This window comes from Girardinichthys multiradiatus, chromosome 20, assembly GCF_021462225.1.
Source record: "Girardinichthys multiradiatus isolate DD_20200921_A chromosome 20, DD_fGirMul_XY1, whole genome shotgun sequence".
NCBI classification, from domain to species: Eukaryota; Metazoa; Chordata; class Actinopteri; order Cyprinodontiformes; family Goodeidae; genus Girardinichthys; species Girardinichthys multiradiatus.
In genome coordinates, this window is record NC_061812.1 from 9,332,397 (window position 1) to 9,359,292 (window position 26,896).

Here is a 26,896-nt window from a genome sequence, read left to right on the forward strand (position 1 = left end):
TAGCACTACTGAAAAGTGCATCTATGCAGCAATATGCTTTCATTCAGTTACTGAGCTGTCAGAGCGCTACCCCTTTGACGGTGCAATAACAGCAGGATATTCATGAGACATTGTTTCCTAGCAACATAGTGTATGCACTGTGTATAAGCTACAGTAGGATGTCTTCTGGGATCAGTCACCTCTAAGACAAAAGATGAATTAAATGTCAGTTGAGTATTTAAGTGGGATGCAGACTTTCAAATCTTTCAGAAACTGTTATTTTTTTTAGTTTAACATCACAAACAAATTGTGCACACATTTCCAGCTTCTTCTGTCAGCATTAAATTGGCCAACTCTCTATCTTTGATGCAGCCTCCAGATCTTTGCTATTTGCAGCAAAGCAGCCCCTGTTTGTCGTAGTATACAATGGCATCAGATCACAGCTGAGAGAGCCCACTCACAGGAGCCCAGGGAGAAAACACCACAACGCTTCTCTCAATCCCGCTGTAAATTGATGCTCGATTCCAGACAAATGCACTCCTGCGTTCATTCTGTCACCTGAGGGCACTTGTATTGTTCTGTATTCAGGTGCTTATGAGAAAAGGTCTGTGCCTAGTGGATAAACATTTCATCTGCTCAGCCACTCATATTTGCACAAGGACTGCCTCAGCATTGATACTGCAATTTACTTACTGCAGTCAGCTATCACTTAAATGATCAATAGAATTAATTGACTTTCACGAGTCAAACTGAATTGGCCATTTGTGGGTTTTTATTCAAAACCAGGGTATTTACAATTTGTTTGGGAGTTTTAGAAAACAATATTAGAAATTGCACTGCAAACCACTTTTGTATTTGTATAACTCCCCAAAATGTGCTTCCCAAAAACAAATCTCATTTTACTACCCTTTATCATGTAGTGATAAAATTAAATATGAGAGAAGCATTTTTCCTCAAGATTTTGACTTGTTTGCTGTAATGTTTTGTTGAGTCATACAGATAAGCCTTTGTGCCTTGGTAGGGAAATTTGTATTCTTCAATCTATAAAAAACACACTTGAGCAGTTTGCATTGACCCCTTCAATTGACACATCATGATGAATTTTGTGAGTTGTTTTTCTACACAAAATAGCTTCAAAAAACAAAATGTGTGAAAAACAGCTAAATTTGATGCCTTTAATACTCAAACAGGCTCACTGAAGCACTGAGACGCCAGCTGTTACATACTCAGCTGTCAATTCACCATTTGGAAGCAAAGTTCTTAATTTGTGATGCTGAAATACCAGATGAGCTCAAGAATATTTTCTTAACAACTTAACTGAAGTTTTATGTTTTCTTTTGTATTTTTTGTTGAATACTTGATGCACAGCAAACAACATTAGGTTGACATTCCTTATTTTTAATTCAAATATTGAACTTAATTTCAGATAAATAACTTATTATTTAGTTGGAAACAAATGCATATCTTATTGTCATACAAATTAGGTGCTCACCATGTTTATACTAAAAATGTTAAATTGAATTCATTTTAATAAGAAGTAAAGTTTGTTGCATTTATCTTTCTCATTAAATGTTTGCAAACCAAAGTTTTAATGATGCACACATAGTCGAGTTGTTCACTTTAGACATTTTACTGTGTTTGGACACTTTTGTTTTGTTTTTATCATACCTGTGGTGACTGGGTTCTTTACACTGGCAGCAGATCTATTGGGGTCCTCATAGTTGTATGGCAAAGCCTCTATACATCTGATTCGTCCTGCATATGCTTTGTCACACTGAGCTTGGAGGCTGACATCTACAACACTTTGTCATGCTGCTGGATATTTATTTTTTAGCAGTTTTTTTGGTAAAGTACCATGCTTAATGATGCTGGGGAAGACTGCAGTTCTGCAGCACTCATGGGTGGGTGATACATGTCAGTGTAATGTGCCATCACTATTAGAACATGACACATTGCACTGTAACAAGTTAATCAATGATAGTCACTTCACCTGTCAGTGGTTTTAGTATTCTGGCTGATGCATAGAGTTTGTGTGCTTGTTTGAAAGCAGTTATGAGATGCTGACATGTCCTTGCATGCATTAGCAGGGAAGTCTCTGCATAGTTTATATTTTATTCAGCTGGAGTCACCTTAGTGTGAGTGTAATTATAGCAGTTTGTAGGTTTTATCAAGGAACATTATTTGGATCTTCTATTGCAAAATAATCCTATATGTTGGGTAAAATTACTGGAGACACAGCCAAATATATATTTAAACATTTAAACTCTCAAGGTTTCTTTCTCAATTTTGTCCAGGTTTGTAAATAATGTAGTTATGCTCATTTTCATGTCTACACTTGAAAAATATGTAAAAAAGAAAAAAGAAAAAGGACTAAAGGTTGCAGGTGATTGGTGAAGTTACATTTGGAACACTGAACTTGTTCATGAGTACACAACACAGAGGCCACCCAAGACTGCAGTAGAGATCAAATTTGAGTTTAAAAGGTGAATATTTACATAGCAATTCATCCAGTGAATTGGAGGAAGTCAGGAGGAATGTGGGAGTGGAGGCTTGGAAACCTAACAAACCAGCGCCCTAATGGGGGCAGACTCCAACTCGCTTTAAATTAATCACAGTGGTTAAAATCCGTTTATAACAAAAACTGTAATAAAAAAAGAAAAACCCTGCAATTCTGTAAGCATTACGGTGGGCATTTTGGTATGCTTATTTTGAAGTTCATGGGCTTGTACCATCATATTCCTCCCAACAACTGCGTGACTAAATGTCCTACTTTATATGACAGAGCCACACAGCCATTGTGTGTCTCACTTTCCCTACATGATCAGCCTGTGCTTTACTTGGGGGTTTAATTGGATTACAGGAATGTCGCCCAGGACACAGTCTGCCAGACTACTCAAGCTTTATAAGTCTGTCTGCAGTTTCCCCATAATTAAATATTTGCCCCTAAAAACTCCCTTCTGGCTAATACTGCAGACGTTGTGGTTTAAACAGAAGTTAAACTGAAATACAATACCTACCATCTTAGGTGCAGGAAAATACATTCTTCTTCATCTGGCACAGCCATAGTAATAACACTTATTTGCTGGTGAAACTTTTTATCCTAGGAAGACATGCAGAAAGAACATTTTGAGAGAGCAAACATTGATTCATTCAACAATGTGGTGTTTGGACATCAGCAGATGTTTTGTACAGACCATATTAAATGTCCAAATGGCTGTAGAAGAAAATCTTTTTTTATCGGTGAAGTTTTTTTACTCATAGCACTCATAGCACATCTTGGTGGTCTGGCTGTTTACTCCCTGTTTGAACTATCTGTCACAGTCATTGGATTAACTGTGTTGTGTTCCCATTCCTCAGCTTTGAGTTGTTATTTCCCTTAAATCCAAGATTCTTAATTTCTGTAATCCTATTGCAAGATGTGTTTTTAAATAAAAAGATTGTTCTTTGTGAGTTGGAAGAAATCCAACCTCTTTACCAGTTAAATTCCACAGAGCTCACTCACATTTTCTGCATCCCTTTTTGGTGTTGCCAGTTGACACATCCCTGTTAGAACATCCTTTTTTGCCAAGAAAATAATCTGTTCTGTAAATATAGCTGTAGACACTGACAGGTTTCCGGACAGTGCAGTAACATTTGCCAAGTCATCATACATTTCTGAAAGTACATATCTGGTTTTGACTGTGTCTCAAAAGGCTCTTTTTGTGTTAGAAAAGTGTATTTCAAAAATGCTTATCTGCTTTAAAAAATTGAAAGGTCAATTTTGAATAAATTATGTTCCATACCTTTCTTTAAAGAATTTTATGTTTTGTGAAATAAGATGAGTCAGAAAACTGTCTAAAATTTTGACTTTAACAAAGCAAATCGCTGCCATTTTTATCAATGACTAGATCTGATATATTATTCTTCATTTCATCCTGAAAAGGATGGTGTTGTCAAATGTATTAAGGACATTTTTGTTTTAAATATGCAGCAAACAGAAGGAGTCGTGATAGTGTAATATGCAAATCCCTGTAATCTCATGGGGCAACCCTCCTCTGTCCTTTCATTGTGTTGTGGGAAGATAATGTACACTCCCCCATGTATATTGCTGTAATTGTGCACTATGGACATACATATAGCACCCTTGTCATGTAACAACCGTTATTTTCAACCCTTTTGTATGAGAAGGCAGGAAGATGAAGACGGCTGCAGAAAGTTTGCTGCCTTCAAAGACCTCAGATTTAAGCATGGCTAAGCCTTGATTTAAAATAATTTCATGTTTCCTTTCACTGAGTCACCATTTTCTAGTGCCATTATCAGAGCTCTTGTAAGAAAATAACAGAGAATTGCAGACATTTTCTTCTTTTTTTGCGAAATGCAAACACCTATTTCATCCTTGTATTACAAAGCTGATCAAATGAATAAACAAAACTGTTTTTCATAGACAAAATCATAACATTGGACACAGAGTTTTTAAAACTTTTTTAATAGAAATAATACATTTTGTATAAAAAAACTAAACATGCTTCACATACTTCTTAAGTATAGCCAGGCACTGCATCTTTTTGTACATTTTCCTCAATTTTAGGATATGTCAGGACATAAAGCAGACATCATCAATCCATTTAATAACATACATTAACTTGCCATTTAATTTGGTCAGCACTCACATTTTTTCCTGCAACACAAATGGTGTTGAAAGAAATAAAGAGGGAGGCATGAGAAGCAGCACTGAACTCACAACACAAATGACCCCACAACATTATTCCCCGAGACTTCAGAGGGCTTTATACTGCACAAAGCCAAATATTAATCTATTCAGCGAGCTCGGGTGGATTGATAGAGATATCGCATATCTTTCACAATTTGATTTTCATTTGTTGAAAAGCTTTACAACTTCCTTACCCCTCCTTCTTATCATGAGCATGCCTGAAGAGGACATGTACAGTAATGAATTTTTTCTGTAGCTGGCCCTTATGGAGATCATCCTCAGGGCAAGCTGTACGATCCCCTCAAGGGCACACTTCATCTTAATTCCCCTGCTAATGGATCTGTAAAGCGAAGTTTCAGCTTTACACTTTGCTCATGTGACCAGGAGGGTAGCTGATGGCAGTGATGGAGGGGTTATCGTGGGTGACAGCTCACAGTGAGACATCCGTGGCTAAAACACTGACTGCGGTCCACTGTTTCAAAGTACATACAAATATGAGAAGGGCAGTTTTTAGGCTAGCTGTTAATACAAATCATGATCTCACTTAAGCACAGATAAACAATCACTCACTAGACCTTTTCACCAGTTGAGAACAGATTTTTGAACGTACAATAGGCTCATGCCTAAACAATTTAACAAAGCTGCAACAAAGTTTAAAAGCACTACAAAGATATTGTTTTTTAATTCTTTTTTTTTTCCTTATTTTATTTGGTAAACAACACAATACAGGATGTCGAAACTGGCATGCTCAAAAACAGCAAAGATCCTTTTATATAAGTGTGGTCCTTCTTATCTCAGTTGGACCATGAAAGAGGACAGAAAAACACATGTAGTCTGGCACAGATCTGTTGCATTGTCGAGATGATCCCCGTTCCCAGTCACCTAAGTCATAAGACTGGAATGTATAATGAATAAAAACAAACAGAATCCTGTTTTAGAAATCCATGGATCATGTCTTCATGCCTTTTTGGTGTTGAGTAATCCATTGTGATGCCTTTAAAGTATTTGAAGATAACACTAAGAACATATTCTTGATTTGGATTCAGTTCCAGTTAGCAATGTGTGAGATGACAGAAGTCACTGAAAGACGGCATAGCTGAACTGTAAACACTCTAAAGAAAAGCTCCATCCTTCAGTATCCAGGCCTCTGCCTTGCAAGTATTTTTCTTTTTTTGTGTGTGTACTCTTGTTGGTTGACAGAAGATGGAGCCTTAAAATTGTACAGTTATCTATTCCCTCTGTCTCCTTTGTCCATCTCTGCCCCTCTTTGCGGTTTCCCCTGAGCATGTCATGTCTTTGGGTAATGCTTGTGTGATCTCCCTCTGCACAATGACACTCCTTTTTTTTCAGCTGTGAAATTCCACTGCGTGTTTTTTTTTTTCTCCACCGGGGTGAAAATCTTGAATTGAGATAAGAACCTTTGTCCTTTAGATTGCATGGTTGCTGTAGCTGATGTAGGTTTGCTTTGTGGAAAAGGCTGAAAGAAAAGAAATAGTAGAGGCAACTGAGACTCAATTACAGGGACAGAGGAATATCTGCCAAGTGAAGCTATTTGTTGCTGTTTTTCTGATGTATCACATGATGGTCATATGAAAGGTGAAATAATTAATAAAGAATAACAGCTAAGTAGGTTGCTTTAGACAATCAAGAGTAGTAATGTAATGCCAGTAATTCCTAAAATTCCTCTTATTTTTCCGGGAGTGTATACCTGTGTTACCTACAGAAACCTTGGCACCCTTTTTCCTGCAGCTGCCAAAAGTCAGCTTTCCAGTTGTGTCCCCAGACTGTGTTAGCTGATTCACTGAGGTGGAGCAGATAAATCCTGACATATTGCGACCAGATCTCAGCTGTTGTGGGAGCTGCCCTAGACAGGAATTTTTCAATTTCATCTATACCAGCGTTGACAATGACAAATGGTTCTTATTGAAATAGCCATGCACTGTACAGCCCCTGGAAACAGAAATCCCATTGGGATAAATTGCATCCAGCTATCAATTCTGGGTTTGTTGCGATTTGCACCACTTATTGTAACCAAGGCCCAATTAAACCCTAACAGAACCTCAAATCTCAAACAGAATTAATGCTATTGTTACATGTACAATTTCTATACTTTCTATTGTAAACTGTCTGTTCTCACAGCCTTGTGCTATTGTTACTGTGTTGCATTCTCATACATACAGGTCCTTCTCAAAATATTAGCATATTGTGATAAAGTTCATTATTTTCCATAATGTCATGATGAAAATTTAACATTCATATATTTTAGATTCATTGCACACTAAATGAAATATTTCAGGTCTTTTATTGTCTTAATACGGATGATTTTGGCATACAGCTCATGAAAACCCAAAATTCCTATCTCACAAAATTAGCATATTTCATCCGACCAATAAAAGAAAAGTGTTTTTAATACAAAAAACGTCAACCTTCAATTAATCATGTACAGTTATGCACTCAATACTTGGTCGGGAATCCTTTTGCAGAAATGACTGCTTCAATGCGGCATGGAGGCAATCAGCCTGTGGCACTGCTGAGGTCTTATGGAGGCCCAGGATGCTTCGATAGCCGCCTTTAGCTCATCCAGAGTGTTGGGTCTTGAGTCTCTCAACGTTCTCTTCACAATATCCCACAGATTCTCTATGGGGTTCAGGTCAGGAGAGTTGGCAGGCCAATTGAGCACAGTGATACCATGGTCAGTAAACCATTTACCAGTGGTTTTGGCACTGTGAGCAGGTGCCAGGTCGTGCTGAAAAATGAAATCTTCATCTCCATGAAGCTTTTCAGCAGATGGAAGCATGAAGTGCTCCAAAATCTCCAGATAGCTAGCTGCATTGACCCTGCCCTTGATAAAACACAGTGGACCAACACCAGCAGCTGACACGGCACCCCAGACCATCACTGACTGCGGGTACTTGACATTGGACTTCTGGCATTTTGGCATTTCCTTCTCCCCAGTCTTCCTCCAGACTCTGGCACCTTGATTTCCGAATGACATGCAGAAATTGCTTTCATCCGAAAAAAGTACTTTGGACCACTGAGCAACAGTCCAGTGCTGCTTCTCTGTAGCCCAGGTCAGGCGCTTCTGCCGCTGTTTCTGGTTCAAAAGTGGCTTGACCTGGGGAATGCGGCACCTGTAGCCCATTTCCTGAACACACCTGTGCACGGTGGCTCTGGATGTTTCTACTACAGACTCAGTCAACTGCTTCCGCAGGTCCCCCAAGGTCTGGAATCAGCCCTTCTCCACAATCTTCCTCAGGGTCCGGTCACCTCTTCTCGTTGTGCAGCGTTTTCTGCCACACTTTTTCCTTCCCACATACTTCCCACTGAGGTGCCTAATACAGCACTCTGGGAACAGCCTATTCGTTCAGAAATTTCTTTCTGTGTCTTACCCTCTTGCTTGAGGGTGTCAATAGTGGCCTTCTGGACAGCAGTCAGGTCAGCAGTCTTACCCATGATTGGGGTTTTGAGTGATGAACCAGGCTGGGAGTTTTAAAGGCCTCAGGAATCTTTTGCAGGTGTTTAGAGTTAACTCGTTGATTCAGATGATTAGGTTCATAGCTCGTTTAGAGTCCCTTTTAATGATATGTTAATTTTGTGAGATAGGAATTTTGGGTTTTCATGAGCTGTATGCCAAAATCATCCGTATTAAGACAATAAAAGACCTGAAATATTTTGGTTAGTGTGCAATGAATCTAAAATATATGAATGTTAAATTTTCATCATGACATTATGGAAAATAATGAACTTTATCACAATATGCTAATATTTTGAGAAGGACCTGTATGTTTTTCTGATAAAAAACAAACACAGTGTCAGCTCTTTTTTGTGTGCACAAGAAACACTTCCATTGCTGGTGTTAAAATAATAAAGGAAACTGAAGCTTTAAAATGTGCAACAAGAGCCACAGATGATTCCATTTTGGTCTGGGTTTCTGAAGAGAAATACCATTTTAATGCACAAAAGGCTGAATTTGTGGACGCTTTATACTAATCTCTAATCGGTATCAGCAGCGTTGCAAATGGGAGATAATATATTGTGTTGTATTTAAAACAGGTTGCTATTGAAAATGAAACCTTGTGTCTCATTGAGATTTACCTGTATAAATAAAGGTTAAATCAAAAATTAAAAAAGCTGAGTTTCAACATAGATTTACCAAACATTTTTGAGAAGCAAGTCCAATGTGGCATTCCCAGAATTGAAAAATAAACAGTTTTTGAGCCCACTTTCAATTCCTGACAAAAGTGGTTCTTTGCTCTGGCCCATGTAAGAGTTGAATTTAACACTACCACTTTTTGGGAGTCAGTGCTTCAGCAGGGGAACCAGGGCGAAGAGTTTTACAATGAAACCAGAAGTGGTGGAAATATGTCCTTGGGTTCCTCTTGATTCTTTAAAACTGTGTTTCATTTTTGACTGCGACAACTGTTCTTTGTTTTAGCAAAATATTTATCTAAAGCATATTTACAGTATATACTAGTAGCCACCAAGGTTGGGGCAATGACCCAACAAGTGTGGGATCTTAAGATGAACTTCAGAAATTAAACTAAAAGACAAAAGATATTGATTGGTAAAGCATTTTATGCAATAAAAGTAGAGCTAAAAAACACTACTTACATTAGATAGATACAGGTGATGTACCTGATATTGACACAGTTTGGGTTGTCATTGTACTCCTATTCAAATGATTTTGTGAAAATCCTTGTATATTCAAACAGTAGCCATGATCACAAGTCCTTTTCACAACTATTTGGTGGGTTGGCACCTGAAAATTGTAGGAACCACGAAGACCAATGAGCTCTCTAAACAAGTCAGGGACAAAGTTGTTGAGAAGTACAAGTCAGAGTGGTTATAAAAATATCCAAATCTTGATGTTTCCCTGAAGCACCAAATCCATCATCTTCAAATGGAAAGCACATGGAACCACAACAAACCTGCCAAGAGAGGGCCACCCACCAAGACTCACAGACTGGCAAGGAGGGTCAGAAAAAAATGCAACAACTTTGTGTTACAACAAATGAGTTACGTTTTGAGTTTGCCTAGTGATGTGGGTATGTTTTTTCAGCAGCAGAGACTGGGAAACTGGTCCAAGTCAAGGGAAAGATGGATGGTGCTAAGTAGAGGGATAATCTTGAGCCAAACCTGTGTCAGTCTGCCTGTGATTTGAGACTGGGACAGAGGTTCACCTTTTGGCAGGACAATGACCCAAAGCATACTGCTAAACACATGTGTGGTTTAAGGGAAAACATTTATATATGTTGGAATGATTTAGTCAAAGTCCAGATCTTAATCTAATTGAGAATCTGTAGTTAGACTTAAAGATCATGTTCACAAGCAAAAAACATCCAACATGAAGGAGCTGGAGCAGTTTTGCCTTGAGGAGTGGGCAGAAATCCCACAGGTAATATGTGGCAAGCTCACAGAGACTTATCTAAAGAAACATGAAGCTGTAATTGACACAAAAGGAGGCTCAACAAATTAATAACTTTAGGATGTGGAGGAGTGAACCATTACGCACCCCGAAAATTTATTTTAGTTTGTCCTATTTGTTGTTTTCTTCACAGTTAAACAAATAATACATCTTCACAGTTCTATAAATGAAATGGTGCAGACTCTAAAACAATCAATTTTAAATACAGGTTGTAAGGCAACAAAACGTGAAAATGCCAAGGGGAGCGGATGCTCTTGCTAGTAACTGTATTTTTGTAATTCCTTTGAGACATATTTGGAAACGTGGAGGCATACGTAAAAAATCTGTTAAATTTGTTACCATACAATTATTGCATTGTAATTCAAAAAATAAATAAAAAGCATTAATGGTCAACAAAAGGAATAGTCTATTTTATAGTTTACTAAACATTGCTTCTTTTTTTTTTATTTGTCCAAAACTTAAAACCTGAAAATTCTGTTTTTGGTTGTTACTGTATTGTGTACGCCCAAATGTTTCTGGTTTGCAGCATCTGTAATACAACCAGTGGAGACTTCAAGAGGTCATTGCCTCCAGTCAAAGAACGAGGCTTTTACAAGATAAACTGTGTCCAGCTTGGAAAGCAGATGAGAGTGGACAAGAGGAGCCAGCAGCAGCAGTCAAAGATAAAAAACATGGCTGTAAAGCCAAAACAGCCCTTATTCTTTATGAAACACATCACAATTTTATCTCTATTTTTATTTAAAAGGGGAAAGGCACATTAATCAACATGACAAATTCTCTACATCACATACTATGCCAGATACATAGCCTGCAATGCAGGCTTTAGCCAATTTCACATTACACTTCAATGTGGGATTAAGGCACCTTTTTGCCATCTCCATGCTTTATGCAAGAACTGTAGTGAGGGGGGTTGACAAGTCACAGGCCTACATCTGATGATTTGTATAGGGGCAAGCTGGCTTTGTGGGGTCAAGGTAGCGATGACGTAGTTTGTGCGACCAGCCAACAGCAGAATTTGTAGGCTTAAACAAGACTTAGAACCTCCGATAAGAATGTGTAATATATTAATTAAATAACTACACTGAGTTCGTCTGCCATTTTGTTTTGAAAAGAACAGCATGTAGTGACTTCCTTTCAGACTTTATGCATGGAGATGATGTCGATGCTGCATAACACCTGCCGTCTCGTCACACCGCCATCTAGTTTTTCTTTCTTATTACAACGGTGTAGGGTGATGCCATATATTGTGATTTATGAATAGCCAGAGAAGGCTAAGAAGTGGCCTGTTTTTGCAAGAAATTATGGAAATATTTCAAAGAAGGTAGTGATTTGAAAAGGGGAGTGGTGGCCTAGTGTTTAGAACAGGAGGTTTGTGTTCCACAGGGGACACAAGGGGCCAGGTTCATATCCCACAGATTACCACTCTGGGTCCCTGAGCAAACCCTTAGCCCCAGAATGCTCCCTGGGCACTGCACAATGGCAGCCCACTGCTCCCTGTAAGGGATGGGTTAAATGCAGAGGACAAATTTTGTTATAATGTACATGTGCAATGACCAATAAAGATGATTATTAAAAAGGCGTAGTAAAGCCATCCCTCTTCATTTAAATAACTGGAAACAATATTAGTTACTCAAATGGACAAAAATTATAGATTTGATAATATTCTTATTTTGTTGTATACCTAAACATTTAAATGTGTATTTTAGCAATGTGCCCTTTACACATTTAACCTTTATAGCCTTGAGACAATGTTGTAAATCAGTGCTATATAAAGAAATAAACTGAAACTATCTCTGTAGTTATGCTGCTTTAGGCTTAGGCTGCTGGAGGACATAATGACCACTTTCACCCTCTTCGCTACATTCTCACACGACTCTTCAATTTTACATTATTTGCTGTTATTTCAGTTTTTAACTTTGTTCTCTCTCTTTTCTCTTCCTAGAAGCTACACCTGGCCTGACTCTGTGTCTACCTGTGACACCTTTCTGGAGAGGGACATCGTCCAAGCTTCTGCTGGCAGCAACTTAATGCTCACCTGATCCACTTGGCCCTGTATTTCAGTGTTTAACCTTTTCTCTCTCCTAGACATGGCAATTGACTGAGCTTTTACTGTAACTAATTATATGTGCACTCTTTCAGACTCTATCCTTGAAAACTGGCTCAAAGTTTATCTGTTCTTTCTTTCTAGGTGAAACGACTAACATGTACTTTTCCTTCCAATAGAAAGTACTCCTGGATCAGTGCTTCTGTATTATTTGTGTGTCTCTGCTCTGTTCTCTCAAAACCCCAGTCGGTCGTGGTAGATGGCCGCTCACACTGAGCCTGGTTCTGCTGGAGGTTTCTTCCTGTTAAAAGGGAGATTTTCCTCTCCACTGTCGCTACATGTATGCTCAGTATGAGGGATTGTTGCAAAGTCAACGCCAGTGACTGTCCACTGTCTCTACATGCTCATCCAGGAGGAGTGAATGCTACAAGTCACTGACTCGATGCAATCTGCTGCGTTTCCTTAGATAGAAAAACTTTTGATCCAATTTGAATAAATAACTGAATCTGACTGCACTGTTCAATGATTAGGATTAATTGGAATGTATGAACCTGACTTTGTGAAGTGCCTTGAGACAACATGTGTTGTGAATTGGCGCTATATAAATAAACCGAATTGAATTGAATTATTCTGCTACACAGCTTTTTAAAAGTTATCACGTTTGCTCTGATTGATACTATAGCATAAATTTGTTTGAGTTGCATATTAAAAGACAAAACACTTCTGGAAAAAACTCAAAAAAACAAGTAGGTCTTCAGTGAAAGGTTATGTGATTAGCATTTGTGTTCTTACATTGTGTTTCCAGGCTTTCACACAGTTCAGTCTTGGCCTCTCCATTGGGTCTGAGTCCAGCCTTGGGGTTGAACTTGTTGGACATGGTGGCAGCGGTAACCACGGCCTTCAGGCTGCGAGTGCGCTTTGGCACATTCTGCTCTGGGTGTAAAAGAATCACATAGACCTTGGGCATGTAGAGCAACCCCAGGGACACCGAAGCACTCAGGCTTACAGAGATGGTTAGTGTGGTTGTTTGGATGCACATCTGCAGGAGAAAAACAACAGACAAACAGTTTGAAGAACAGATATTCCTAAATAGCCAGCATACAGAATAAGCAACATCTGCTTTAAGTCATTAGAATGAAAGCATCCAATGAGCTATGGGTAGGCCAGGCTGTTCTTGGAGTAGTTTCTATTTTCTACTTTGTCCAGCAGAAGGTTGACAATTATTTAATGCAAGCTGTGTAATAAAACATGCTTTAAAGCAGCATCTCATCTTCTTTTATGAAGAGTATGCTAAGCGAATCAAGGCCAGCATGTTTGTTAAATTTCCTGCAATTATAGTTTTAATATGACCATCACGTAAAGCTGGAGACAGATTTCATAACTTCACGTGAATTGGATACTGCTATTATTCATAACAAGCAGGCTCATAAAAAGAAACAGGTTCATGAAAATTTTACGCATGGTCAAATCCTGCAAACCAGGAGAGAGGGTCAGCCTTACTCATTCCATTCTAATCATCTGCAAAGATGCGGTGAATTAATGAGTTATGTTAATGGAAGTTTCAAGGAAGAAGAGAAGATGGCGTTGTTTCTATACATCAGTTGCATCATGAGGGATTGATTCAGTTTTCTACATAGAGTCAAACATTTTATTGACTGTCCATGGGAGAAGCGTAAGGCACAGCTGAGCCTTTAAAAGCAGATGTTTTACCTCACCAAGGTCCATTAAAAAAGCTTCATGAGGGAAGGAGGTTCTTGGCCTCTACAGAGTTGTAATTCTGTGGCAGAGATATCAGGACCAACAACAAAATAACACACTTTATGCAAAATGCCACTGGATGTCACTGGGTGAAGTATGGGGTAAGAACTCTGTCAAAAACAATGTGTATGTAAAGACGGAAATGTGTGCATATTAGTCAATAGTTGTGCATAAGTAAAATCCAAAAGAGGTATTGTATATTTTTTTCTATAAGAATACAAAATAAAATGTTACAGCTTCAAGAAATTACTGTAAATTACTGTAAACTTGAACTTTGTGTTTGTAATTTCTTGAATTTATTGATCTGCTCGTACATCTTCAGATATATTTTGTTAAATTCAGAATTATGAACCCTAGTTTAACTGGCTGAATATATTTTCCATAATTTAACACTTGCATACCCTATAAGTTCAAGGCTTTTTCTGTTTATGGTGGAATTATAGGTATTTCTTTTTTTTAAAGTTGCATAAACTATAAAATGAGCACAGTTCACAGCCTTCCAGTCTGAGCAGAGTTTGCTGTTCCATCTTTGGTTTTGCTTCAGTCACATTAATGAACACCGCAGGAAAAACTTAATAAATTTATCTGGAAAGTCCTCTGATAAGCAAGCTACCAGAGGTTGATGCTAATGCTAAACTGAGATTTTTGAAGGCAGGTTTTAAGGTTTCATCTGCCTGACAGCAGACAAGAACTACAGGCAGAGACACAGCTAATGAGCTGCAGGATTACAGGCATGAACCTCAGAACTACACTCATGAAAACGACTTGTGATTTTTTAGCTGTGGCACTGACACCTGAAAGACTTCCTAAACCTATTGCTGCATTATACCCAGCTAAGAAATTGTCTGTTTTACTTGGATGGTTTGACAAAGTGCAACTTTTTTATTTTTCCTTTTCACTCTTAACTCTACAAAACCAAACAGAGTGCTGTGTCTGAGGATAATGTTGGAAAGCTTTTTTCGGGAAACGTATGGTAGAAAAAACTGTTTAACCATTTGAATGATTGAAATAAATAAACATTTCAATGATACTCTAATGTATCTAGAAGCACCAGTGTATGTTAAGAAACAAAGTTTATTTTCATAATCCAAGCATCAGTAAACATAGTGTCAAAGACTGTCACCTACAGTAACTGTTTAGATGTCCACTACATTTTATCTTATAGTGCTTGTTAAAATACAGTTATGTGAGGAAATTGTTCATCTGTATCAAGTTTATGTTTAGAAGTGGTGCTACCTGCTTTCTGATTAGAGAAGGCATTTTGGGATTACAACACAATTTTCAATCTTCAACTACATCATGTGGCCGATCAATGAAGCAGTCATTATCTCTGTCACTTCAGAACATGTCTCCGCGGGTCTAACTCAGCACTGAGCTATACCACAAAGCAGGAAGGACACAGCCAGACTTCCTCTGTGTTGATTGTCTTTATAAAAGCCAAAACCCCCACACAGGGATGATGGTTATCAGAACAATTGTTAAACGTTTTTCTTGCAAACCTATGTTTTATTCATTGTGTCTAATGCATAATCTCATCATAAGGACAGCATGGCGCGTAATTGGACTCCTCTACATGAAAGACGTCACTTACTCCAGTGAAGAGGAAAAAAGTGTGTGTTTGTGTGTGTGTGTGGGGTGGGTTGGGTTGGGTTGGGTTGGGTTGGGGGGGGTAGTTTGCAAGTTGCAATGCTGTCTTGCAATCAAGAGATGTGTTGAATCAATTTTTGGCCGAGCATCACCTTCACTTAGTTAATATCAGTGGTTTCTCTTTGTTGACAGCTTGTGTTGGAAGTTTATAACTACACTGTCAGGTCAGATGCAGATCAGTTTGTTATAAACGAAATCACTTTGTCATATGCACTTCTTTCTGTTACTGTGGGAGGAGCTCCCTTCACTGTATTTTCACATGCATGTTTCTAATCAAGCACTGATAGGTGTGCTCCTCACTTTAAAATATACATTTTTACTTTTTGTTTAATCTGGGTTGTTTGAAATTGCTTCTGTTCTTTTTGTTTCCAACAAATTTGGCAGCAGATTTGCTTAACATAATGCTGCCTGTTAGAAAATGTGATGTGAATCTCAGCTTGAGCGACTGATACTGTTCTTAGGTTACCATAAGGACTGATTTACAACTGTAATTAAAGCACCGCTGGCTGAAATATTCTTATAAATGATTCAAGCACACACACCAGCAAGTCAGAATCTGTAATTTCCACATGGCATGAAATTAGAATCAGTTCATAAAATCATTCATGCACAGTATTTATTGTTCTTTCCTATGATGTTACATTAAGTCAGTGCTCCTTGTAGTAACTGGAAGGGCTTTTGGTTGTACCACGACGAAGTAGCATTTAGTCTCCCAGATGTGACCTTGGCCTGAATATCTTGCTTGTTTTTTTATTATTTGTAAGTCTCCAGGATGCTTTCCTCCAGACCGACTGCATATCATCACATGCCAACCAAGGTACTTTGTAAGTCAGTTGGCTGGAGAGCAGACTGGAAGAATGGTGGCAGTATAAAAGAAAGGACATCTGCAGCGGTCCCTTCCCAGCTGGAGAGAATATTAACCCGTGTACTGCATGGGGGCTTGGTTTTCTCAAGGACTGACTATTGAAACAAAGCTCCTACTCACATTAACAGATATAAAGGACTTTGTTGCTATTTATTCAAACATTGCACATTGAAACCTGTTATTTTCATCAGAGATTTTTATCTGATAGATTGTGAGTGAACATAAAAACATTGGTAATATGGTTAAAATAAATTTGAAAAGAAGCCAACAAATGCATTTGAATTAAGGGTTAAAACCATAAGAATATCTTCAGGAAATCAGTTTTGCTGGAGTTGGATTCATTAATGTGCAGATTATTTTCTCTGGTTACTCGTATGTCAAATTTCTACAATAGTAGTACGATTCAAGACCAGGGCTATGATGTTACATGTAACAAAACTTTTCTTTATGAGGATTTCAGATCAGGTCCAATGTCAAATAACAGCATCATTGTAATAAATCATTATAAAAGGCGAACGTGGTAAACTCTGTTGAAGTTTAAAATGGTTGTGCATAAAGCGATACCAGAATACAAGAGACCAGACAATACAGACAAGAAGACCCCACCCCTGCAATCATTAAAGCTTGCTGTTTATGAACATTCATTTTGAGACTGAAATCTGGGCCTTATGATGGTCAATCCAAAAGTTTTTTTTTTTTTTTTTTTTTTTTTTTTAAGTGATCTTGTTTTGGATGAGCATTATGCATTTCATCAATTTTTATGTCAGTCACATTTTTTCACCAGGAGAGATTGGAAAGGGCAAGCTAAAATCTAAACAATGAACAAAGGAAGCTTAGCAGGCAATAGATAGTCATGTTTTCAGCTGTGATTGCACAGCAACTTCAGAACTGATACATACACTGCCATCTGTATAGTCCAAATTTACTTCTGTAAACAGAATGCTGCCTGTGATGACAGTTGTTCTGTGCATGCAATTTACTTTAGGCCATTAGATTGTTTGCACTGGAGTCTGATTCAGGTTGCAATAAAAAAAAGTTGGATCTCAGAAAAAAATCTGAATCATAAAGACATGTATGTACAGTATAGTGACTTTGAAGAAAGAAAAGAAAAAATGTACTGAAAATAGTAGTGAACCCTAAATCTAGTATGCTGTGCACCACTGTGTACCCCACAACCTTGTTTTACTTTGTGTTCATTTAGTATTTTACAAATGATCAAAAGCTGCTATGTGGTTATAAATCTGTGGTAAAATAGGTAAACTTTAAGAGATGTTTATTGACTGTGAATTTGTCCATTTTAATGTGAGATGATGCAAAATACAATTCCATAAATGACCATAAATATACAAAAAGCCACAAAATGAAAATTATTTAATTTTTTGCAAAAATTGTTCTGCTGCTTTCCCATTAAGCTTATTTAGTCCTCTTTAGTCCTACAGGAACATAATTTGATATTGTTTTAGTATGATCTGCATCAGCTAAAGCAACACTTAATTACTGCAAAGGTGTTTGAGTCTGTATATTTCTGCCTGGTATTTAATCTAATACAGTAAACCTGGCATTAGAAGAGAAACTTTCATCTCCAGTCTGCCTCATGGAGTTGCATTTGCTTACAAATTGAGTCCTGTTTTTACTGTCAGGCTAAATCCTGTACACAATCCATTAATTTGTTTCTCCCTATTGCAGTGCACCTGAGCATTCAGTAAGTGGAGCTCATAAAACAGAGCTGCGGTATATCTCCCATTCCTGTTATCATACCACCATCAGCAGATCTTGCTCTAAGCAAAACATGACAAACGAAGAGCTCGTGGCAGCATTTATTACTGAAATGGATGCAAGAAAAACAACAGCAGTCCATCAGTATTTGTATATGTGAGGTGATTCTGTTTCGAGAAAGAGCAAAGCAACTGGTAGTATGAGAGTATTTAAAAAAGTAAAAATCTAAACAGATTCTGTTTTCAACTAGTGTCCCAGGGATGACCTCTGCTTCACAGTGCAGACTATAAAATTAATTTAAACTATGTAATTCTCGCTCTGCATTTTAGCCAATGTGTTTTTTCTCAGAATGCTACGGAAATGTTCAACAGAAGGGCTTGCTGCATGAGAAGTCACCATAATTGCGCTCTAATTAAGCCAATAAACAAATAGAAGCCTAAGGGGACACAATAATCTGTGATTCAAAGAAAGAGTGTCATTTATAAAGATCACAATTCTTTGGCCTTGATTAGTTTCACGGCCTGTTCACATTATTGGTTTGCCCAGAGGTCAGCAGTGAAGGCCCAGAGGGTGTTGCGCTGTAGGCCTAATGAATGCAACAACTGCTGTGTTAAGTCCAAGATATTACTCAGCTCCTTCTGCTCCGTCACATTAATCTTTGTTATTCATTATTAGGCCTGTGGGACATTACTGTGAATAATGCTGTTCATGTTACGGATCAGAAGAGAGAACTGGCTTGTTTTCACTACACTAAACATGTTGACACCCAGACTTGTTTTTCAGGTGTTTTGCTTTTAAATGCAGATGCTAAAACCTTCAACATACAGGGGTTGGACAATGAAACTGAAACACCTGTCATTTTAGTGTGGGAGGTTTCATGGCTAAATTGGACCAGCCTGGTAGCCAGTCTGCATTGATTGCACATTGCACCAATAAGAGCAGAGTGTGAAGGTTCAATTAGCAGGGTAAGAGCCCAGTTTTGCTGAAAATATTGAAATGCACACAACATTATGGCTGACATACCAGAGTTCAAAAGAGGACAAATTGTTGGTGCTGTCAGGATCTGTGCCATTTCTGTTCTTAGCCTCTAGATGGCGTTTGAACTGGAGGAGAGGTGACAGGTGTTCTCTATCTCCTTGATGATCTGCTGAAGAGTATTTAAGGAAGAGGCTGCCAGCAACTCACTGCCAGAGTGTTGCCCTTTGTGGTACACCTCAAGCCACTTTAACTTTGCATTTGCCTTGACCTTGCTTTGTTTTGCTCTTTTTGTAATTTTGGATTTGTTGCCTTGCAAGTTACCTGAACCTGACTTTGCCTTCAGCATCGAACCCAGCCTGGATTACCATCGTCTGGAAAGAAATTATCCAGCTCCATGAACCAAGACTCAAGCCTCCTGTTACCTCATTGGATCAAACCAGTTGGCAGTCTCCTGATTCCTTCGTTCTGTGGATCTCCTTCTGTGAACCCTGTCCACCCTCCTTCTTCCATTGCACCAACTACAGAAACTCTTGGACCATCTATCATCTTGGCCCACCAGTACTCACAGTCTCCAGTCCCACGGGTAATCAACCTCCCGTTCTCTCCACCCCTCTCTGGCGGATATCTCCTTCAAATCAGTAAGACAGAATTATCATTTAAGAACATAAGTCCAGAGTTTCCCTTGCTCACCGTTCTCTTTATTTTACAGTTGGTATCCCGGTTCCAGTTTCCTGCACATTTCAAGTTCCTGTAAATAAACTCCTTACCGTTAAACTCTGTCTCCTGAATTGCTTTCTGCATCTGGGTCAAATCTGTTCGAAACACTATGACAGGTGCACGTTTTGCTGGCGCATCTGTGACCAAGACAGCAAGTCTTTGTGATGTATCAAGAGCCACGGTATCCAAGGTAATGTCAGCATACCACCAAGAAGGACGAACCACATCCAACAGGATTAACTGTGGATGCAAGAGGAAGCTGTCTGAAAGGGATGTTCGAGTGCTAACCCAGATTGTATCCAATAAACATAAAACCACGGCTGCCCAAATCACGGCAGAATTAAATGTGCACCTCAACTCTCCTGTTTCCACCAGAACTGTCCGTCGGGAGCTCCACAGGGTCAATATACACGGCCGGGCTGCTATAGCCAAACCTTTGGTCTCTAATGCCAATGCCAAACGTCGGTTTCAATGGTGCAAGGAGCGCAAATCTTGTGCTGTGGACAATGTGAAACATGTATTGTTCTCTGATGAGTCCACCTTTACTGTTTTCCCCACATCCGGGAGAGTTACGGTGTGGAGACGCCCCAAAGAAGTGTACCACCCAGACTGTTGCATGCCCAGAATGAAGCACGGGGGTGGATCAGTGATGGTTTGGGCTGCCATATCATGGCATTCTCTTGGCCCAATACTTGTGCTAGATGGGCACGTCACTGCCAAGGACTACCGAACCATTCTTGAGGACCATGTGCATCTGATGGTTCAAACATTGTATCCTGAAGGCGGTGTTGTGTATCAGGATGACAATGCACCAATACACGCAGCAAGACTGGTGAAAGATTGGTTTGATGAACATGAAAGTGAAGTTGAACATTTCCCATGGCCTGCACAGTCACCAGATCTAAATATTATTGAGCTACTTTGGGGTGTTTTGGAGGAGCGAGTCAGGAAATGTTTTCCTCCACCAGTATCATGTAGTGACCTGGCCACTATCCTGCAAGAAGAATTGCTTAAAATCCCTCTGACCACTGTGTAGGACTTGTATGTCATTCCCAAGATGAATTGATGCTGTATTGGCCGCAAAAGGAGGCCCTACAACATACTAATAAATTATTGTGGTCTACACTTTTTCACACTTTTTCAGCATGTGAGCTACTTATAAAACAACCAAGTCCAAAAGATCAACCTACCCACTACAAAAATGCAAAACATATAACTATTTTCAAATTTATTAAGGATTCTTTGTATGTACAATGTATGTTGATGTACCTTGCATTACTGAATAAGCCAATATTGCACAACACACAATAAATAATTATTTACATTTTTTGTAATTACCTGAATTTCTTGAGTCAGCTGCTTCAACAAATGCTTCTTTTACCATCTCTCCATCTTGGAAGGACTTATTGTTTTTAACGATGGCGTGACTCACCTGGAACGATGCTTTGGTGGCGGCTTTCGCTTTTGAAGTTTGTTGAGTGAAAAATGACTGCTGTCCGGACAACTTGGATTTTAGTTCCTCCACCTTTCTCTTTCTCAGCTGGCTTTTCGGCGGAAAGTCGATGTCGTATTTTCCATGAACAGCCCAAAAATGCCGCTCCACATTTCATGTCATCTGAATGGTTGCCCTGTATGTCAATCAAGTGACGGGATGTTTGATAGGCTGACAAATATTTTTTTTAACGTCATGCTGCGATCGACCAGTAGATCGCGATCTACGTAATGAGCATTCCTGCCCTACACCATACTAATAAATTATTGTGGTTTAAAACCGGGTGTTTCAGTTTCATTGTCCAACCCCTGTGGATGGATCAGCTGATTTTCCTTTAGTCACCAAGTTAAACTGCTGTTACAGAAAACCCCAGAAAATTAGGTATTGGTTGGAAACTGCTTGCAATCATCTCTGATTAAAGACAGTCATATTATAAGCATACATGCAAGCTACAGAAGTTGACTTGTGCAAATATGTACCCTCTGTTTATGACAAAGCACAACTTGCTCTCATCCGTCTTCAGCCATATTTAGAGATTTCTGAACCATGCACACAAATTTGCAGATATCTTTCTCCAGAGAACAAGTTGTGGTGCCATTGAGTGCAACAGTTTAGCAATACTACAGTAACTTTGGAACATCAACACGTGATAAATCTCAGTGGTCTGCAGTGTTTTAAAATCGCTGTCTAGTATCAGCTTATCTTGCTTGAAACTTCAACCCAAGTAAAAAGTTCTATCTCCAGAGGAAAAACTAAGAAATGAGAGTTGAGTTGAGCTGTACCATGCAGAGACACTGAAAGCACTGGGAATTGATAGAGTTGTAGCACAAGCACACTCCTGTTTGACTCTTTTAGTCTTGCTGAACTCACTGTAACTCCCACTCTTTGTCTGCCTGGTGTGCTAACAGCATTTTTGTTGACAGTGCCAAAAGTGTATTGGAGTCTTTATGAGGGAAATAAATAACACCACTCAATTAATCAGTCCATTCATGCACTGGAATGGCAAGACCTGTTTGTGTGGGCATATTGAATTCGAACTGAGCCCATTGTACTGGAGCCTCATTCCAATGCATGGCTATTGTCTGACGCCCCTCCTCTTGCCTCAGTGTTTCAGACAGCCACTGATTTAGACTGTTTATCCAGGTAAGCAGGTGTCACATCTATTCCTGAAGGTAGTATAAAGCCCGATGATGTACCCCCATAGATGGACCAGATGTCCTCATTTAAATGACAGAGAAAGCCTCCTATGGCACTCGTTACATCAATCCCGGCACCAGATGACACAGAAATGATAGTGCTTGTAGTGCTGCTGCAGAGGAACACTGTAAACTGGTGATTAAAACAGGGGTGGGTAGATAAGTTAGGAAGATGTGAATCATTTTTTTGTTCTAAAAGACATGCCAACGTGGGCTGTAAGGCTTTATGGAGCCTGCCATTTATAATATGATGACAATGAGGTGTGTTTGCTTTCAAATATTACTTCCTAACAACTAGGGATGCACCAGTCAGTTGGCCGGTGATAGAATCCAACCAGTTTTCCCTTGATTGGCTTTCACTAGTGAACAGCAGGTAAGACACTAAAACAACTAGTTTTTCTCTGTTCATTAAATACAATGAAACTGTAAATCCCTACTTTTTCATATTGCTTTTTTTATTATATCGTCAAATGGGGTCAGGATATTGAAATGCCAAAATACTTCTTGTAAAAATTTTCTCTTTCTCATTAATCAATATTCAGTTGCTCTCACTGTGTAAGTTCATGTTATAGAGTAAGTGTCAGAGACTGTTGTGAGCCCCAGATATAAAGGGGATGGATTGTAGCTAGAAACCTTGTTATATCTATAACTGAGCTTGAATTTGGAAATTAGAGAGTATGCATTGCCCTGTTGTATGGCAGACAACGCTCGTTACAAAAGCACTTAAGTTCCTATTCGTTTTAAATAGTTTGTCTTGTAGGATGTGTTGTACTTTATTAAAAAATGAAGCAGTGACAAAGTGACAGACAGGATATGAAGGATTTTGAAAATATGGTGACTCACTAACTGTAAGACACTAATGACACTAAAGATGGCATTGCTTAAGAGCTTAGTATTGGCACTACACTAAAGTACCATTTTACAGTTTTTACTGAGATAGTGATAAAATACTTAGTGATAAAACCTGGACTGGATGAATGAAAAACTTCAATATATGAATGAGTCTAAACTAGATTGAGTTATTGTACACTGATTTAAGATTCTTCAAGACACAGTATGTGATTTGTGAAAAGAGGATTTCTAACTCAGAGACACACCCCTGGAGCGAGTTAGGAGTTGGAATTGCCAGCATTGAGAATAGCGGTTATGCTTTGAACCTTCGATCATATGCTTTACTTAAGATAATATAAATCTACATGTAAATGTAAACTTTCAGAAAGTTTTTTTACTGCTTTGAAGGTTAGCCCATGTTAGCAATGATGCTAATATCACTTCTCCACTCAGAAACTAGACCAGTTCTGACCTTCACTGCCTTGGCAGTGCAAGCTTTGGGCATCTCTGAGTCAGCACCTTGAGCCAGCAACTCAAACGTATAAGGCTCGGGCCTGTTGGGCTCCACAAAGCCTCCCTCAACCTTCAGTGACGAGGGGGTAACAAATCTTCCACCTGAAAAAATCTATCTATCTGCGTCGCTCTGCTCACTGTCATCCTCCTAACCACACCCCTGCTTAACCCCCTCGTTCCCACATTTGGTTCGGCACCTCAGTGTCTCTTGGCACTACCCACTTTTGTAAAGATCTGTCTGGGAACTGGGGTATGCTTTTACATCGGCCTTAATTCCACCTTAACGATGTTCTGTGTCATAATCACTGTACCATTAATGAACATAAAACTATTTATCTTTTCTTTTCAGAATTTGCTGCAAACATGTTTTATTATCAATAAAAGCTGTCAGATGGTTTAGTTAGGTTAATATATTTGGCTGTACATAAAGATAGATGTAGTGTCTTGATAGAGGCATCATAGAAGTAGGTTCCTGTCAGTACAGAGGGTGTCTGTTAAGAGGGTAAATCACTCCTTGTGTTGTAGGTTTTTTAGGATTTTTTCTGGACCACAAACATAGGTTCAGAAAGTGAACAACTGTTCTTGCATTTTGGTCTCAGAACCAGAAGTCAGTTTCACCACTGATTAGGACCTGAACACCATAAACCTAACACAAATCACTCATGAGAAATAAGATAACCAGGTTCATCCTGAAGCTTGTACAAAGCCCTACATTAAGACTTCAAAGCCAAACAGGATCATTGCTGCATTTCTGGATTGAGTTGGTGCATTTGAGACCATAAGGCATCATACCCCCAACCTGTTTGGATCACCCGTGTTTTTCCCATATTATCATGAATTGTGTTGGATTTTAATTGCTTTGCTAAATGCTAAACACATTGCCTGAATGTTCTATACACCATTCAAGTTGCTTTTTTGCAACCTTACACAACAGTTATTGATGATTCCATAATTTGTTGTAGTAGTAAATGTATTTTGTAAATGCATTGTTGAATAAATTTCTTTATGAATTTTAATTGCATTTTTTTGGCATTCTGCTTTCTTAAGATACCTGTTTTGTTGTTACCTTTTTTCTATATTTAGCTGCCCTTTTGGCAACATAATCTATTTTTTATAATTCATATTTTTAGTTCTGCATGCTATATTTACACATTTATTTATGTATTTGGTCCAGTCTGGACTGGTTAACCCTTTTGGTTTTAAACATCCTTTATGGAGAATGATTCTTAGCTGATTTCGATTGAAGACATTACAGGTCATTAAACGTCAAGCTTGTTTAACTGTTAATCCTTGGTGCAACAATGGTAACACACCTGCCTCAACAGCACACAGAAATGTGGGGTACCTTCTTAAACCTGCCACTGAACCGAGGTAATACTATGCTGGATCATCTGACAAGCAGTAACCAATTAGTGAGCAGGTTCAATTATTTTTTTTCAGATCTTGACACTTAAAATTCATAGGAACTTGGTTAGATATTAAATATGCTTATTTCCTCTCCAAAGAGAACAGAAGATATATAGAACACTACCCTGAAGCTAAATTTCCATTTTGCGTTCCATTATGTGTCTTACCTTCAAATCGCTCAGGGCGATGACAGAAGTTTTCTAAAATGATAAAAGTAAAACTATCCTCTAGCCATTGTGTTTGGTTCTCTACAGGAACCAACAAGTAACAAGCATCTTATATAATTTGGAGCAAGAGGGGGAGAGCATTTTTAAATAAGTGTGTACTCAGAATATGTTTTCATGGTTTGTAAGTAACTTTCATTTGATGGATAGAGCATAAAACAAAATGTAAGACTTAATTTAGCCTTTAAAGATGTTTTACTTCAATTTCTGTTTATCAATTCAAAGCCATGCTGGCTAATGGATTACCTCATCCTCCAAAAAAGCTGTTCCGTCTCTCTTTCATTACATAATTCTCTTTCATCTTCAGAGGGACTAGATGAAATGATTAAACAAAGAACTCCCTGATATCCATGGCTCCTGTTGACATGCGACTTAAGATGTGCATCACTCACATTAAAAAATAATGTGGGGCTTAGCACTTGGACTCCTTCCCTCCACTGTGTATGCCAGTTGTGTTATGATGAAGTATGAGTAGTGATGCTGAAACTTTAGTGCATTTATTCAAGATATATTCAGGATATGTAACACAACGCAACCAAAATGTAATTAGTTTGCTTGCTGATTATACTCAATAATTTTTTTTCAAACTGTTTCTTTTTTTTTTTTTTTTACAATTTTTAACAATAAATATAGGGACTGTATCACAATATGTAGATGGACAATAGAGCTACAGTGACCTGCAAAAGTATTCATACCTGTTTATCACATTTAGTTACATTACAAATACAAATTTTGAAGTATTTCATTTGGAGTTCTTGTGCCTAATTGTAACGTAAATGGAATGGTTTTTTTAGAAATAAAAATCTGACAAGCATTAACAAAATCCAGTGCCACAAGATGTATTCAGTAATAACCTAATTAGTGAATAGAGTTTAGATGTGTTTAATTAAATCTTATTATGATTACAGCATCATGAAGACCAAGGAACACACGAGGCGAGTCAGGGATACAGTTGGGGAGAAGGTCAAGGGTTAGATAATAAAATATTATACCAAGCTTTGAACATTTCACAAAGCACTATTGAATCCTTGCAAAAACTGCAAACCTACAACGATATGGCTGTCCACCTAAACTAGCAGGCAGTGCAAGAGGAGCATTAATCAAACAAGCAGCCTAGGGGCCCATGATAACTCTTGAAAAGCTGCAGAGATCCACAGCTCATAAGGGAAAATCTGTTGACAGGAAAATGATTAATCATGCCTTCTACAAATCTGGCCTTTATGTGAGATTGGCAAAATTTTTGAGATAAAGCCAGAAGAAGTCCCCTCCCAAGTTTGCAACAATCCATGTTACAGACACAGTCAACATGTGGAAGAAGATGCTGTAGATACACAAGACCAAAAGTGATTTTTTGCTATTACCGGGGACAGGGAATCTGATCAGAGTAGATGGAATGATGTATGGAGTTAAATAC

At 38.5% G+C, this 26,896-nt stretch overlaps 1 protein-coding gene across 1 annotated transcript in view; it reads right to left on the bottom strand.

Moving 5' to 3' along the window:
- Positions 1-4,428: 4,428 nt before the first annotated feature.
- LOC124857347 (metabotropic glutamate receptor 4-like) overlaps positions 4,429-26,896 on the bottom strand; it is a 281,271-nt gene continuing 258,803 nt past the window's right edge. The window contains exons 10-11 of the mRNA XM_047348569.1: positions 12,931-13,177; positions 4,429-6,146 (exon numbers count right to left, since the gene is read on the bottom strand). Coding sequence (XP_047204525.1) covers positions 6,097-6,146; positions 12,931-13,177 — 297 coding nt within the window. The 3' untranslated portion in view covers positions 4,429-6,096. The remainder of the gene's footprint in view (positions 6,147-12,930; positions 13,178-26,896) is intronic.